This window comes from Stegodyphus dumicola, chromosome 2 (assembly GCF_044657685.1).
Source record: "Stegodyphus dumicola isolate Sdum_Otavi_A_Nest chromosome 2, ASM4465768v1".
In the NCBI taxonomy this organism is placed as follows: domain Eukaryota; kingdom Metazoa; phylum Arthropoda; class Arachnida; order Araneae; family Eresidae; genus Stegodyphus; species Stegodyphus dumicola.
The window spans coordinates 1,654,924-1,671,441 of record NC_140769.1 but is presented as its reverse complement, the minus strand read 5'-3'; the positions used below and the strand labels follow the sequence as shown (position 1 = coordinate 1,671,441).

The 16,518-nt window shown below is 29.5% G+C and overlaps 1 protein-coding gene across 1 annotated transcript in view; it reads left to right on the top strand.

The window, feature by feature from the left end:
• LOC118189918 (TBC1 domain family member 1-like) overlaps positions 1-16,518 on the top strand; it is a 108,344-nt gene that overhangs the window by 63,624 nt on the left and 28,202 nt on the right. The window contains exons 13-16 of the mRNA XM_085810386.1: positions 5,315-5,461; positions 5,731-5,880; positions 13,212-13,363; positions 15,653-15,745. Of these exons, the coding sequence (XP_085666512.1) occupies positions 5,315-5,461; positions 5,731-5,880; positions 13,212-13,363; positions 15,653-15,745 (542 nt within the window). The remainder of the gene's footprint in view (positions 1-5,314; positions 5,462-5,730; positions 5,881-13,211; positions 13,364-15,652; positions 15,746-16,518) is intronic.

Sequence of the window (16,518 nt, the reverse complement as noted above, 5' to 3'; positions counted from 1 at the left end):
AAGAAAGCTTTTCATTTAATGAGCTAGTCACAATTTCAGGGGCGTAGCTAGGGTTCCCAGCGCCCGGGGACAATTAAAGAATTTGTGCCCCTTTTTGTGTGCCATGAATGGAAGACATTTCATTAGAAAATTTCGTAGCATCAATTTGGCGCCCTTTGGATGCTGCGCCCGGGGACAGATGTCCCCCCTTGCCGCACCCTAGCTATGCCACTGCACAATTTCTAATATTCTAAGTATTTCATTTGAGGGAAATAAATCAGAAATAGCAAAAAGAATCTTATCTTTATTATGTGATGTTGAAACACTAGTTGAGAATGTAAACGGTGCCGAAACGTCTAGTTCCAATGAATCGGAAACAGAAGTATTAATAAATAAAAGAAGTGAAGATGATTTTTCAATGCAGCACGATATTTTGATAAAAGTAACCTTGATTCTTCTATACAGTGTGATTGTGCTTGTAAAAACATAACTACTGGGAATTCTATAATTCAGAGCATTAACATTAATTATTCTAATATCAAAAGTACTATTACAAAGTTTAATGCAGAATCATATGAAAATGTTCTTTGATGGGTAGAACATTTTGAGAATGCTTCTACATTGTTTAATTTGTCGGATTTACAAAAATTTAGCTTTGCCAAATGATTGCTTGGTGGGAATGCAGCATTACCTGTTTGAACAGAACCGGAACTCAATTCATGGCCAAAATTAAGAAAAGCCTTAATTAACAAATTCTCTTTTGAAGTAAATTCTGCTAATTTGCATGAGCTATTAAGTCGAAGAAGGAAAAATACTAAATCAGCTCAAGAATATTTCTTAAAAATGAAAGAATTATGTAATATTGGGAAAATAGATGATGCTGCCATAATGTATTGCATTATAAATAATTGAATTTAAAGAAAAACCCAAAGTGTAAGAAGTAATGAAAGGCTATTTTGCAAGAAATAAAGGTGCTTTTCATAGAATAAAAATGAAACATAATTATTATGATAAAACTAGGGTGAAACTCTAATAAAATAAAAATGGAGTTATGATTAGAAATATATCTCAGTGCATAAAAGAGTAATCAGTATTTACCAAATACTTTACCCATCCTTGCAGTTTATTTAATTTCTGATGAAACCAAAGTAAATATTGAATCTGATATTTCAAATATTTTCAGAGATTAGAAAAATTAGTTTTGAGTTATGTTCCATGTAAAACTAAAACAACGAACATAGAAATGGACATTTTGGTAAAAAATAATGAACCTATATTTCATCAACCTCGTAAGTTTCCATTTTCAGAAAAAAGAATTGCTCAAGTAGCTGAATGGTTAACACAAGGAATAGTAGAACCTATTTCTTCAGAATATTGTAGCACAGTTGTAATCGTTAAAAGGAAAGACAGAAGATCTCGTTTATGTATTGATTATAGAAGATTGAATAAAGTAATAGCAAAGGACAGATTTCCACTTCCATTAATTGAAGATATTCTAGATCAGTTGCAGGGATCACATATATTTAGTACGATTGATCTTAAAAATAATGGTTTTTTTTCATGTTGATGTAAGCAGGGATAGTAGGAATCATTTGTAACACACGAAGGTCAATATCAATTTCTCAAGGTTCCTTTTGGACTATGCAATTCTCTGGCTGTATTTCAGAGGTATACCAACACCATTTTTTGATATTTAATTAAAGATGGTATTGTATTGCCGTATATGGATGATGTAATAATTTTGTGGTCCTCCCTTGAAGAAGGAATCAAGTGGCTTGAATAGGTCTTAAAGCTTGCTATAGTGAATACAAAAAAACGAATCGAATTCTTGGATCATGTTATCAAAGAAGGTAAAATTTTTCCATCCACTTTAAAAACGAAAGCAAGTTTCCAGAACTGACTAATTTAAAACAAGTTCAAAATTTCCTTTGTCTTGCCGGATATTTTCATAAATTTATTCTCAATTTTCCATAATTGCTCAACCATTAACTGATCTTCTTAGGAAAGGTGATGACTTCCAATTTGGTGACAACAAAAGAAATGCTTTCAATTTTTTAAAATAACATTTATGTGAAAAACCTGTACTCAACATCTATAATCAACAGAGCGATACTGAAATGCACACTGATGCCAGTATCCATGGTTATGATTGTATACTCATGCAAAGAGCTATGGTTGATAATTGCCTACATCCTGTTTATTACATGAGTAAAAAGACATCTGATGTGGAAATGAAATTTACCAGTTACGAACTTGAGTTATTAGTTGTAATTCAAACTTTGAAAAAATTCAGAGTTTATCTTTTAAGAAAATGCTTCAAAATTATTACTGACTGTAATGCATTCAAAATGATGATGAACAAAAAAGATTTAAATGCACAAATAGCACGTGAGGCATTGATGTTAGAAGATTTCGACTACTAAATAGAACACAAAACTGAAACACGAATGATACATAGAGCAGATCCCCTGTTCTCATCATTCAAGATAGCCTCATTTAAAAAATATGAAATGCTCAAGAGCAAGATTATCACATTCGAGCTTTAAAAGTTAAGCCTTATGATGACTATTGTGTTAAAACTGATTTAGCTTATAAATTTGTAGATGGTAACAAATTTCTCGTTGTTCCAGAATCAATGCAAATTGATATAATTAAGGATTCACACCTTCGTGGACATTTCGCTCCTAAACTATATTGCAAATTGTGTCCCTTACATACTAAGTAATCGTAGATGTGGCAAACATGAAGCTATGTTGCATTGTATACCCAAATGTACCACTTCATACATATCACATTGATCATTTAGGACCACTCAAAAGTACTCATAAGCGTTACAAGTATATATTTTCTGTTATTGATTTTTTCACATAGTTTGTATGGCTTTACCCAACAGAATCTACTGATAGAGCTGTGAAGTAATATCTAAATTAGAAAATTTAAATTTTGTCTTTGGAAATCCTTCTTGTATAATTTCAGATAAAGGTGAAATTATACAACTTCGAAAGATTTTCAAGATTATAATTCAACCAACAATATCCAGCACATTCAAATTGCTACAAGATTGCCTCGGGCCAAATGAGCAAATTGAGAGAGTGAATTCTGTCATACTTTCTGTTCTGTCCAAATTATCAATTCAAAATCCTTCAAAACAGTGTACACACATCGATGAAGTCCAGCAAGTGATCAAATCAACATATCAATGTAATATAAATACAACTCTATTCGAACTCATGCTTGGAACTAAAATGAAATCTGCTAATCATGATAAAATTACAGAGCTGTTAAATGCAGAGATCCAGTCAGATTTCATCGCTCTTGATGATCTTCGCAAAGAAGCTTAAACAACAGGTTTCGAAAGTGCAGGCTGAAAATCATAAAACTTACAATCTATGACGTAAACCATCCTGTAAGTTCCATCTTCATGATATATAGTAGCAATCAAGCGTACACAATATGGGCCTATTCTTAAAACTGAAACCCAAGCTTCCCGGACCCTACAAAATCTCGAAAATCAAGCCAAACGACACTTATGATGCTGAAAAATGTGGTTTTTTTTATGGACGTATGAAAACAAGCACTTGCACCAAATTTATGAAACCTTGGACTTCATCAGAATGTATTACCTGAACTTTGTTTTTTATAGACATTTTCTCATATGAACTGATCTGCACCTTTGGACTTTAATCCTATCCATCTTTTCTTTGATTATGATAACTAACTATTATTCTTTTTTATTTTCCTAGGTGCTCTTATTAGAAGATCCAGATAGAATACTATTTTCATTTATCTGTATTAATTTAGTATTTTCATTCATGGGTTAATAGTATTAGAATTTTTCTTTTTACTTTAGTTCAAATTTGTTAACTTCCACTGTTTGCTCTTGTCATCTGAGGGCAGATGATGATGTCGGATGGCTGAATTATGTAGAAACTGTAACCGAGTAAGATTATATAAAAGTGCCATCTAGATGCCAGGGCTAAAGGGCTGGTTCTTCAGCTTCTCGTACCTGAAACCAGAAGAAGAGACTGATGACGTAGTTGGGTTCGCTTGCTGCTTTGAGAGTATCTTATTCTGACTTCGGTTTCATGAGTATTTGCTTGAAAATCAAAATGTTTTGAAGAATTGTTTGGTAAATAATATGAGCAAGAGATTTTATCTCATGAAATTACAATATATAGGCATTTATATCTGACCTAGTAATATAGCTTCATGCTATGGCACATTTGGGATATTGTCTCGAAATGGAATTTATTGCTGAATCACTGTAAATGGTGTATACTTTTCAAATTATTGCCACCAAATATTATCACCCCGTATTATATTTAAAGAAATTTAAGTAATGAAGAATCTGCATGAACATATACATTTTCTCGAAACGCAAAAAAACAACAGTATAGAAAGCCATAAAATTTTGAATAGCATAATTCTCCACCTGAACATGAGCACCTGGAAGCTCGAATTTTGAATTTCGAAATTGTTTTATTATCTATTTTATATTTTGTAAAACTTTAAAGAATTTTTAATTAGCAAACTCGATTACTGAGCAAGCAGTGGCGACACTGTCAGGAAAAAAGCATTTTTATCTCCAGCGCGCGACACTGTCTATCGAAAATTTTAAAGGTATGATATTTTTAAATATTTTATAATTTTGCTTTTTAATCGAATTTTATTTGTTGTAAGCGCCAAGAACAGGATATTTAATAAATAAAGTAAACATCAAAACAGTAATAATGAAAAGACAAAAAAAAAAGTACGCTTATTCTGCAACATTTATGCAGCCATTCTTTCGTCTGCTAAACATTTCTGTATGGAAATTGATGAAATATCACGTTTCTTTCTTTCGTATTATGGTAACGTATTACTGATTTTCTGGAAAGTGTATTAACCACATTCAGAGGGGGGAAAGTATAAGTTTCCTAATGGATATTTGGAATTTCAACCTAACATAGAAAGACCATGGGCCATATCATCCAATTGAATAAATAAGAAATAGAAGTGGTTGTTGAGGTTTTAACATTTTTTAATCCCTTTAGGTAGCACTTGATATTTGGGGATATATACAATTGATAAATATTATAATATATTAAGATTAAAGTTGATAGATATTATAACATATTAAGTCAAATGATTCTGAAATAAAAAACACAGTTTAATAAAATGATGTAAGTATAATTTTCAAAAATATATAGGTAAATGGAACATCACTTCATGTTATTTTCAAAAAACTGTTTGAGAATTAGCAATCATTAATTATTTTTTTAATTTAATTCACTAAAGTTCTGATTAATTATTCAATTTATGTAAATTGTACAAAAAATTATATTCTTCTTTGCAGTGAAACAAGACAAAATTTTAGAGAAACATCTTAAACTGGATTATGAAGTGATTTGCCCTTGTCCTAATGATGCTGTGCTAAAGTGGGAAGCAGTTTTTAATTCTTCTGATGTGGAGTATGATACCCTTGAGGCAACTGTCCGATATGGTATTCATTAATAATTATGTTGTATATATTAAATTAAAGAGTTGAAGCTTCAGTTTCATTAATGCATTGTTCATTAATGTTCACCAAATTAAATAGTTGTTTAGAAAGCACTTGAACTAGTTCAGTAAGATTCTTTCAATTATGGAAAAAAAAAACTCTGAAGTAACTTTAAATTTAGAAGTACTTACAAATATTGCACTGTAGCTTTATCTAATGTTTAGATTAAAGATCTGGACATCTGGATAAATAATTTATGTATTTTTGTGTAGGTGTTCCACGTAAAAAAAGAGGCGAAGTGTGGCTTTTCTTAATGGAGAAATATTGCAGCTACCGGAAATGTGAAGCGGTTGATAACATCCCATATATGGAACTTCTGCGAAAACTTACACCTTACCAGCATGCCATTTTAATTGATATAGGTAAGAGTATAATTTTTTATTTGATAATACATAGAAAGAAAGTAGGCAGTAAAAATTGTCTCATTCTTTGAAAAGTTTATAGGTGCAATATAATTGTTAGGTGTTACAATGTAATTCTATGTTAAAGAAGTTATTCTAAACCCACGTTGCTCAGAAAAATAAAAGTATAATATGACTAAAATTTTGCAATATATTTTTATATAATTTAAATATAAAAAAAATGTAGATTAAAAGGAATTTATTATAAAAAATGTATTGCTGATTACTGTGTTACAATTTTTTAAATAGCCTGATGTACCCCTTTTTTTTACTACTTTATGTAATAGTCCCCCCCTACATCATGTTCATAAAAGTTCTAATGTAGCCTTTATTTTCACAAAGATGACATGTACCAGTAACAAAAATGTTGTAAATGATGCAAGTATTTATGTTTCGGTATATTAATATGTTTAAACTTTAAAAAATTACTTTTGTGATACAGATTGAATGGAAAGTATAAAAATTAGTGTATAACTTTAAAGGAAATATCAGATTATTTAAAAGTTTCTGATCTTAATAGATTAAGAGACAAACATTGAAATACAGATTATCCTGAAGACTTTTGATCAGTGTATATTTTGAGTTTATATTCTAGAAAAGAGTAGAAGGCATATAATTAACTAACTTATAGCTTTATTTGCATAAATTAAAGTAAAGACTATTTGTAGTCTTTTCTTTCTTTTTCTTTTTCTTTTTCTTTTTTTTTTTTTTTTTTTTTTTTTTTTTTTTTTTTTCCCCCCTTTTGAGAGGAGGCTGTCAGATTATTTTCTTAAAGAAATAAAACTGCATATAAATATTAGTGATATATTTTTAGCATTTGAAAATTTTGAAGTTGTGTGAACGTGGATTCAGCATATCAAATGCAACAAAACTTTAAATTAAAGAATTTTACACACTAGTAAATGACAAAAGAAATATTGAATAGCATTAAATAAGGAGGAATCAGCCTTAAATTATCCTAATTGTTAACTAACACATCAAGGAGGGGTATAAGTTTGATTTTTTAATACTGTAAAAGCTATAAAAATTCCTAACTTTAAATATTTCAGTCAGTTTTTATCATATAGAGGTCACACTTTTAATATCTGTTTTTAAAAGATATATAAACTTTTACTGCATGTAACTATATGGATCAAGAGTCTATAGTTTTATAATTCTTTTTTAATTTAAAATTTTCAAAACATGAATATTTGCATCATTTAAAACAATGTGTTTAAAAGTGTAAGTCTGTTGCTGATGACAGTGAAATTAAATTCCACAAACAGACTTTTATGGACATCACAATTAAGAAGCAGGCACCGAAACTCAATACTGACATCTCGAAAATTATCTATAAAAGTTGCTGAACGTAAAAAAAAAAAAAAAAAAAAGCTATTTTCAAACTCTATGCCAACCAGTACATCAATGAAAGTAGCACATCTTTGTTTAAATAGTGTATGAAGTATCGTAACTCAATAATTGAATGGGACAGAGCCAAATTAATAAAAAAAACCTGATATAAATACAGCCTGGAAATCAAGTAGCTTTACAAATCATCTCTAGACTTTGTTTAAATGGATTCCTTCCTTTCAATGTGCCATATATCTAGATGTTAATCCTGAGAAATGAGGTAATGCTGCAGAAGATAATTTTTATGTAGCAAATTTTAATTAAACTAATGAATTTTAATTAACTCTGTGTTAAAGTTTTTATTTAATGGAAATCGTTTGTTGACTAGTATAGTTGGAGTTTATTTTGGCAGTTAAAAGAATCATTACGTTATTCTCAGCTCTTAGCTTTCCAACAGTAGGGACAATTCTCTGAACATCTCAACAGAAAAAGGGGCTAGAAAAAGCACTATTAGCTATTCTTATTGCTTTGAGATGGGAAAGCTTCTGTTTCAAAATAAATTTCGCTTTTGAGTGAGAAGGAGCTTGGGAAATTATTACTGGGTATTTGAAAAAATAATTTGCATCATTGCTTCACTTTGCTTTGTGAAAAGCTGCAGTTTGCTGAATGAAAAGGTGTTGAGAGTTTTTGTCAAGGTAGCAATTAAAAGACGGAGAGTGAGTTTTCCCACTTCGAGGAATAAGGGGGTTGACTTTTTGTTGTACTCAACCATACAACCGCGAATCATTTTTGTAGGTGGTCAAGAGTGCTATCTTTGTTAACAGTAGTTCTTTCAATTGTAAATGGATGGAAAGATGGAAATTTCCATGGAGTTTACCTGGACTTTAAAAATCAAATTTGGTTTGAATGCCAGCGAGTTAAAAACTAAATAAAAAGTAAAAAAACCTCGCATATTGCATGCTTAGGCCCCTTTTCGTTTCTATGCTTAAAGTGAAAATAGCCACAGAGAATTTTGCTTGAGGTTCTGGGGTTTTTCTTCGGCCATTTCTGACTGCTAAAATATATTTGGAGAAGCTAGATTCAGAGTATCTATCTATCATGACTGTCTTGCAACTTAGTAACAGTAACTGACATATTCTTAATACCTTGTTCTTGGAGTTCTCACCAATTTAGAGGAGATGCCATACAAGTCAAGCTGGATGGCTATTTATATAGAGCTGTACAGATTGGAAATTCATCATATTCTTATGGATCAATGTAAGGGTCAATTAAACAGAAATTTTCAATGGATCATGAAGTATTACAGTACAAATGAATTAGAGTATAGCTAAGACCTGGGATAGCTTTTCCTATCAAGACTTTGCTGATTCTAGCTACATTTTGAGAGCAAGAACCTGAATGCCATTGGCTCTTGGCAGTATGACAGAAAAATGAACTATTATTCTCCTTGTTAAGAGTTTTTTTTTGGGGGGGGGGGGTATGTTCTGATACTGTAGTGTGTTATATTAAGTGAGGATAGTTTTACTTCACTTGAAATTAACTGGTAAAAAAATTCCAAATTATGTATTCAGTGGGAAATGAATTCTGCTTAAATGATTTTAATTATTTTAAAGAGAAAGGATTTGGGTTAATTATAATGTCTTATAATAATTTGATAATGACTTGTATTAATGTCTACTTTAAATGTTGGATTGCTGTAGAAACAATTGAATATGTAAATTTTAAGGGTTGGTATAGTCCAAATGAATTTTAATTACATGAATCAAAAGCAAATATCTATGTAAATATGAATGAGGCAAAAAGAAGAAATGTTTGATGACATTTCAAAAATAATCGTATGGTATGTTTAAGTTTGTTGTCTATTTTTTATATAAATTACGCTTTTTATATTACTTTTTATATAAAACCAATGGATGTAGGCATAGTCTGTCCAGCTATCTTAACTATTTTAGCAGATAATTAATGTGTAATGATAATGAGGTTATTACAGTGCATTTAATTGTGGTGATTTATAGTATTTTTAAGACAGCATTCTTATGGAACATGGAAATGAATTAGTATTGCATTGTTTGTAGAAATGCAAGTTTTTGATTTTTAATATTTATTTAAGAACATTTATTTAATTTTAATTATTCATAGCACAATAAAAGAAGGGGAACTTAATCGAGCCATTAATTCCAGCTCATACTGAAGAAGCAAGTACATCATCTGCAAAAGCTCCTTTACTAATGTTTAAATGTAGTTTTTATATGTCGGTCTAAAATATTTTATTTCATCTTTAACTATTTTGCTTATTTTATGTTAGCAAAATCTTCAGTAACCTTGTAGAAATCTCTGTCATTACTCCAGTTGTTATTCGATGGGCAGTATAGTAAGATTTCTTAAAAGATAGACTATTTTTTTGTAGGTCTTAGATTATTTTGAAATTTTTTTTTTTTTACATATTTACTAACACTTCCAGCAGTTGTGTAAAAAGCTTGCAGTATTATTATAATATTTGGAATTATGTTCTAAAGACTATGTGCTAGAATAAATTGAAAAAATTCAGGTGGACTAATTTCCATGTTTCTCTTTTGCCTTTCTTAGTAGTAATAGCAATAAAGTATTTTGTACTCAATGGGGAATTATTTCTTATTAATGTCATCATGATCATAATTTAATTGACATTTCCATTTTTCACTGAAAAAGTTTGATGGAGCAAGGAAGGCATAGCATAGCGGGAACATAAAAGCTGTTGAAATCTTATTGTGGTTTCTTTAAATGCTGTGTTGAATGTAAGTCATTTCTCTTTTCAATTCAGTTTTAAAAAATGATTATCACCTTATTATTCTTCAGTTATCATAAGTTCCTTCTTTCTTCTCCTTTATGATTAACTCCTATAAAATTATGTCTCATGAGAAAAATGCACCTCCAGAAATGTGCCTCTCTGGACAAACTACCCTTCTCTACCTATGCCACTGAATCTTTGTGGCACTGACCTGCACAACTTAAAATCTCACCTAAGAAATTAAACTACTGTTAAAACTGATGCCTATCTATTAAATCATCCACCTGTTAGTCATGACTCATTCATGTAAAAGGAGAAGTAGAAATTAAATTTTACTGTTGCATGTATACGGCTTCATAATAGATTGAATGCACACAACTCCGATGATCGGTTGATAAAGTTTATTTTTTCAAAAGAAACACTTCAGAGATCTGAAACTTCCCACAAAAATAGTTCCCACAATTCTTCACAATATCACAGAGTATAATCAGTATTTACACTTCAGTATTACAACTACAATGAATGTTAAACACAACACACTGCAAAGCCCATCTAAAGAGTAAAGCTAACTCAGAAATATCACAATACTCCAACTCATGCTAAATTAGCCTACTAAGACAGATGCTCTCTCTCTCTCTGGTCTTATATAGTTTTCACCTGGCCACTGAAATATTTCTAGTACTTTCTGCTTCTCGAAATTATTGGAAGGCATATGAGGGCCAAATTATGGTTACAGCTACACAGAATATCAATTACAGTTATTCAATTCCTATGCCTATAACGTTAATGTAGCAACCAGAGCAAAATGTCACCAAGTTTGGTGAATAGCAGCCAAGTGAACAGCAGCCGAATTTAGTTTTCTGACTGAGTGCTTGGAGAAATATGTTTATAAGCGTCAGCTACTTTTTGAACAATTGCAGTTATTGTGGTATCTTGGATTTTGATTGTACTGTTTTTATAACTGGCATTCAACTTGCTTAGTGATGTTCTGTATTAGATTTTTCATTAAACTTAATAATTTAGTATTGAAGATAACTCTGCATTTTGCTTAGTATTTGAAGCTGTGCAGATAGTTAGCTTTGTATCAATTTGTGAGTTCTGAAACCTTAACTGCAGTGTGGGCTAGATGAGTTAAATCTGCACCAGAAGCTGATAAAGTAGCTTGCATATTGGAAATCTTTGTTTTTTACAAGTTTTTTTAAGAAATTCTCATGTTTTTTTTTTTTTTTTTTTTTTTAAATTTTTTTTAATCACTTAACACATTGATTGCTAGCGCACATAAACGTAATCTACATGAGTGGCCCACAATGATTTTATTGGTCTAAAGTATTCCAAAAAAATTTAAAAAGTTAATAGCTTATATTTATTGTGCGATAAATATTATTGCATTCCACATTTCAATCATAAACATGCAAAGAAAAAGTAAACATATTGCATTATCAGAAAATGTGTAACTATTACTTTCAAAACTGGAATTTTTATTATTTAATTCATATATATGCAGTGCAATTACATCATATTTGTCTCAAAATATACATATAACATTTGTTTTAGATCATTCCAAATCTCAAACCTCCTAAGTCTATTTTGAATTCATAAACTAAGTTTGAAAAAAAAAATAACAAAGGACACAACATAGTATTTTAAATCAGTTTTATTTACTTCTGAATTACAATTTTAACTACTTTGCCCTTTCAGGAACCTTGCAGCTCGTCTTCATATATTTTGAACACTATTTTTCAAGAAAGCAAAATCAATATTATTTCCAAAATTTTAAACTTTGCACATTTTTACGAGTGATAAAGAAATACATTTATGAAATTATATACATTGTAATTTTAGATCAATCTGAGCAGAGTAATATGAAGGCCAAAAAAATAGTTCTTTTATAATAGGATGAAAAGAAGTGATAAATATTTTAATTTCACAACTGAAAAGGAGAATTAAACAAATTTAGATTTCCCTTTTTCAGTTTTGAATTGTTGAGATAATAATGTCATTGGATTTAGCTGTTTTAAAAGGAGAAGCTTGTAACTTAACGCTTAAGTATCCGAATGATGTAAATGCTTCAGATATTCCACCAGAAATATGTAGTTTTAATAAATATGGCACTCCAAAATTAAGATCAGATCTTTTAAAGTTAATTTAGGAATGTGGTTTCAGTCATATCTGGGTTCAAAAACTATCTGGGCAAAAAAGACATTTTTATGTTTTTAACACTGCCAATTACTATTGTTACAAGGAAAAAGCTTATGGAAACTTAATGATAGAAATTATGAAAATATTCTTCATGTAAAAAATTAAATAATAAAATTAATAAATGAGTAGAACTTGAAAAACAATAATTGTCAATTTTACCTTGTTACCAAAACAAGAAAAACGAGAGATAGGTTTGAATTTGAGTACAATACTTTTTTATTAGTTGTCCTATTCTTTATAATATGTCAGTGTTATTTGTTGTTTATCAAAAATTACTTTTTAATGTTTTAATTTAAAAATTTATTATGTTATTACTTTTTGAATATATAAAGTTACAATTTAGGAACATTATGAGTTATGGTAGATTTAGCATAATTATCTTCGTTTTATGTAAACTTGTGCGGGTATAGTTAATTTGATTTTAAAAGGTGCACATTTACCTCTTTGCTTCAGGTGAAAAGTACTTAGACACATGTCTGATTGAAGAAACAATTATTTGTAAGTATTGTCCTCATTATGTGAGGCTCTTGCTGTTAGCAAGAGTCTTCTCTAGTTGAGAATTTAAGATCATTCTGATATGCTGCTACGTCTGAAACAGTCTGTAGACTGAATTAGTCATGCCTTCTAAATCTTTTGTTTGTATTTTCCATCCTCTGATTCGTTATAGTTTAAAGTGATATCAGCAGAGCTATAGGATGATTGGTTAGTTAGCCTTCTGACTTTGAGAAGACTTGATGGCAGACACAGTGCAGATCGCTAAAATTCCCTGAAAGTAGTTGTAAAGTTATGACTCTTGTAATATCAAGTGGTGGCATTTTACTGAACAAGTTATTACTTCTGCAGTGTCGAAGTATGACATCACACACCTCATAACAGCTCAAAGTCTTGTGGGGGACCACACATATGAATTTCTAATCTTTGTGTGGTCTGCTGCAGGTGCTTCAGCTTGTATTAAAATAAAAATCAATTAAAATTAGTCCTTTTATTCTCTTTCAAGGTCGCACCTATCCTGGCCATCCATACTTCAAACAAGTACTTGGTTCAGGTCAATTGGCATTGTTCAGTCTTCTTAAAGCGTATTCTGTTGTTGATGAAGAAGTTGGGTATTGTCAAGGACTTAGCTTCTTGGGTGGTATTCTGTTACTTCATGTAAGTGTTAAAACTATTTCTTATTTTAAATAAACTATATATTATATTACTTATATAATCCATTCCACAGTGATGCTCATTAAGCAAAATTTTGTTGTGTAAAGGTAATTATGAGAATAAAGTCTTCCAAACCTGATCCAATATCATCCAACATTATAGAAAAAATTCAGAAGATATTGTTAAAATCTCTACCAAAAGTGGAAATGTTACGAATTTACTAACTTATTAATGCTTGTTTCAAGTCATTGTTTAAAATTGTCTTTCACTTCTTGAAGGTAATCCTGAAGTAGTGCATGGGATTGGATTGAATAGAGTATCACTTTCGCTCATTTTAACTTATTAGGATACCACTGCTTTGCTATGACTGGTATCTCTTCCCACTTCCAGTTAAATAAATTCAGTCTAATTTGCACTACTTCAGAAGTTCCTTGATAGCTCCACTTTGAGTGGATTTGTTGTGTTTTCCTCCTCACCAGAAGAAAATTTAAGGAAAGAAAAGAAAAGAGGTAAACCTTTTCCCTTTTATTTATTTATTTATTTAAGCAACATTAAAAGAGAAAGGAGAACAAATTCTGTGTGATAAATTTGCATATCATTCATTATATGACATTTTTCCAATTTTGCATCAGTTTCGTTATGTGGTATGATTTTTTTATATAAGGCATCACCATATATTAGTTGTTTGCTTACTCAGAAGAAAAAGAATAATTAAATATGCTATTTTGATAGACTAGTGTAAACATCCTGCTATCTTGCTAATTGCTTGTGACAGTTAAACCTTTAGTGAATGAAATAGAATAATTTGCAAATAATTTTAAAATAACCAAGAGTACAAAAAAAAATAATAAATTTTTATAATAAGTAACAATACATTTTTAACTAAATTTATTTTTTCATTTCTAATATAATGTATATAACATACCACAAATTGGCAATCTTCTTAGGTCAGGGATTCAGTGGGCAGTAAATATATGCAAATTGTATAAAATTCTTTAGTGGAGTGTTTGAGCTTTTATTGTAATTTTATTCCTATTGCTGTATAGGAAACAGATCGCACTTAAACAAATGACTTTAAACATATGCATTGTTCTTTGTGAATCTGTATGTGTTTGTTGTTCTTTTGGGAACTCGTTAGTTTCTAGTTCAATGAGAAAGATGTCATACATAGGGAAGGTGTGGTTGTTTATCATAAAGAATTAATGGTTGGCTATCCTTCCCACTGTGTAAAGGACACACAGAAGCTGTGGAATGCTTGAGAATTAAACCACTGCCTATTCATGATCTGCATGCAAATATTATTGATGAGGAGATGCGGGAGAGTGTATCAGAAATCATGGTAAAATGTGTAACTAAGAGTAGGCTCGATTACATTTTTAAAATTTACAAAAATTGTGATTTTTACAAATCACAATACATTTTTTTTAATATATTTTAATGGTAAATTATTCTGCTTTCATTAAAATACATTTATTGGGACAAAAATACATTTATTGGGACATATTACTGTCTGTGCTGTTCACTTAAAACCACAGGAGAACTTAAAAAATTACTTTTCTTCAATCACGAGTAGAAACTATTTACATTATAGAATATTTAAATAACAAGATGCTAAGAGCTTGCTAAGTTAATTGAAATGTGAAAAATTTTCATCTTTAAAAGAGAAATAAAACTTTTGATACATATATTTTAAACTTACAAAAAACTAATAAAAGTTCTATAAGAATACTGACATTTAGTTCCTTAGGTGAGAAAACCTTTTAAACCGGAGCTTCATATGCTGCGAAAATTCATGTTTCAGCCTTTAAGACTTTTATTTCAGAACTTTTAAAAAACACAATTGTTATAAGGGTATATATTCTGGTATATGTTGTTTATGTTTTGGTTTTATTGTAGTAGAAAGAACATTTGCTACTTAAATGAAGACCTTTAAACAGAATGTGTTATTCTTTTTTTTTTTTTTTTTTTTTTTTTTTTATTAATGTACTGTAGCATCTCAGTTCATCACTGATTTAATCACTTTTTTTTAATTTAAGAGAATTATTTAATAATATATGTCTTTCATTTACAATTCTGCTTAAGGAAAGTATAACTTTCTTTTCATTAAAAGTAATTTTAAGATCTTCATTATTGTTAACTAATAATGTTCATTTAAGGAATCAATTATATAAAGTTTTGTATTTAAAATTACATAAATAAAATGTTGTAAGGGGAAAAGTTGAATTTTTTTCAAAGTATGTTAATAAAAGTTTTTAATTGATATTACTAAAAATCTTCATTATAATGTTATAGATGGATGAAGAAAATGCCTTTCAAGCAATGAAGCATATTATGTTTACGCTAGGTCTTCGAAATCAATATAAAGCAGATATGGGTGCACTGCAGGTTTGTTTTTATGGTGTTTTAAGTATGTTGTAATTGGAACAGTGAAAATTCTTTTGTACTGTGTTTTGAAAAGATTTTGCAAAGTTATATTAATCTGATTATATGAAACAAATTTTTTGTAATAGATTGCACATTTTTTAAAATATGTATAAACTACCTAAATCATATTTTGATATTTATTTTACAATTTGCAGCTGATATTTTAACAACTTTAAAAAAGACCTTTTTTTATTTTTTATTAGAGAACTTTAACATTAATTCTACTAGCAAAGTTATGTTACTTCAGTTATGTAAAATTAATGTGACATTCTGAAGTATCATTATTCTCATAATAGCTAAATAATTTCTCTTCACAACACTATTTTATCTCCTCTCTTTCTAAGAGTCAGAATTATGAGATTGATTTTGTTTACATGGTGAAGATAGTGTTTAAAAATTAACCAATAAAGTATAGAAATTTAGTTCCATATTTTTATAAAAAGTTATCTTTTATAATTATAAATGATAAAACCATATGTTATTATTTTCTTAAAAGCTTTTGCTTATAAAGACTGCCATTAGAATAATGATTAAAAATCTTTTATGTTCAAACATTTTGATGGACTGAATGAACTTTTTATTTGGTTTAAAACGAGCCTAACATTACATTAGGTTAAAATGAGACTATAATGATTGAATAAAATTGTGATTACATTTTATTACTTGGTTAAAAAAAAGTTAAAGTAGGAATTCTTAAGTGAGCTTCAGATATGGAAGAATGACTTAAATATTTT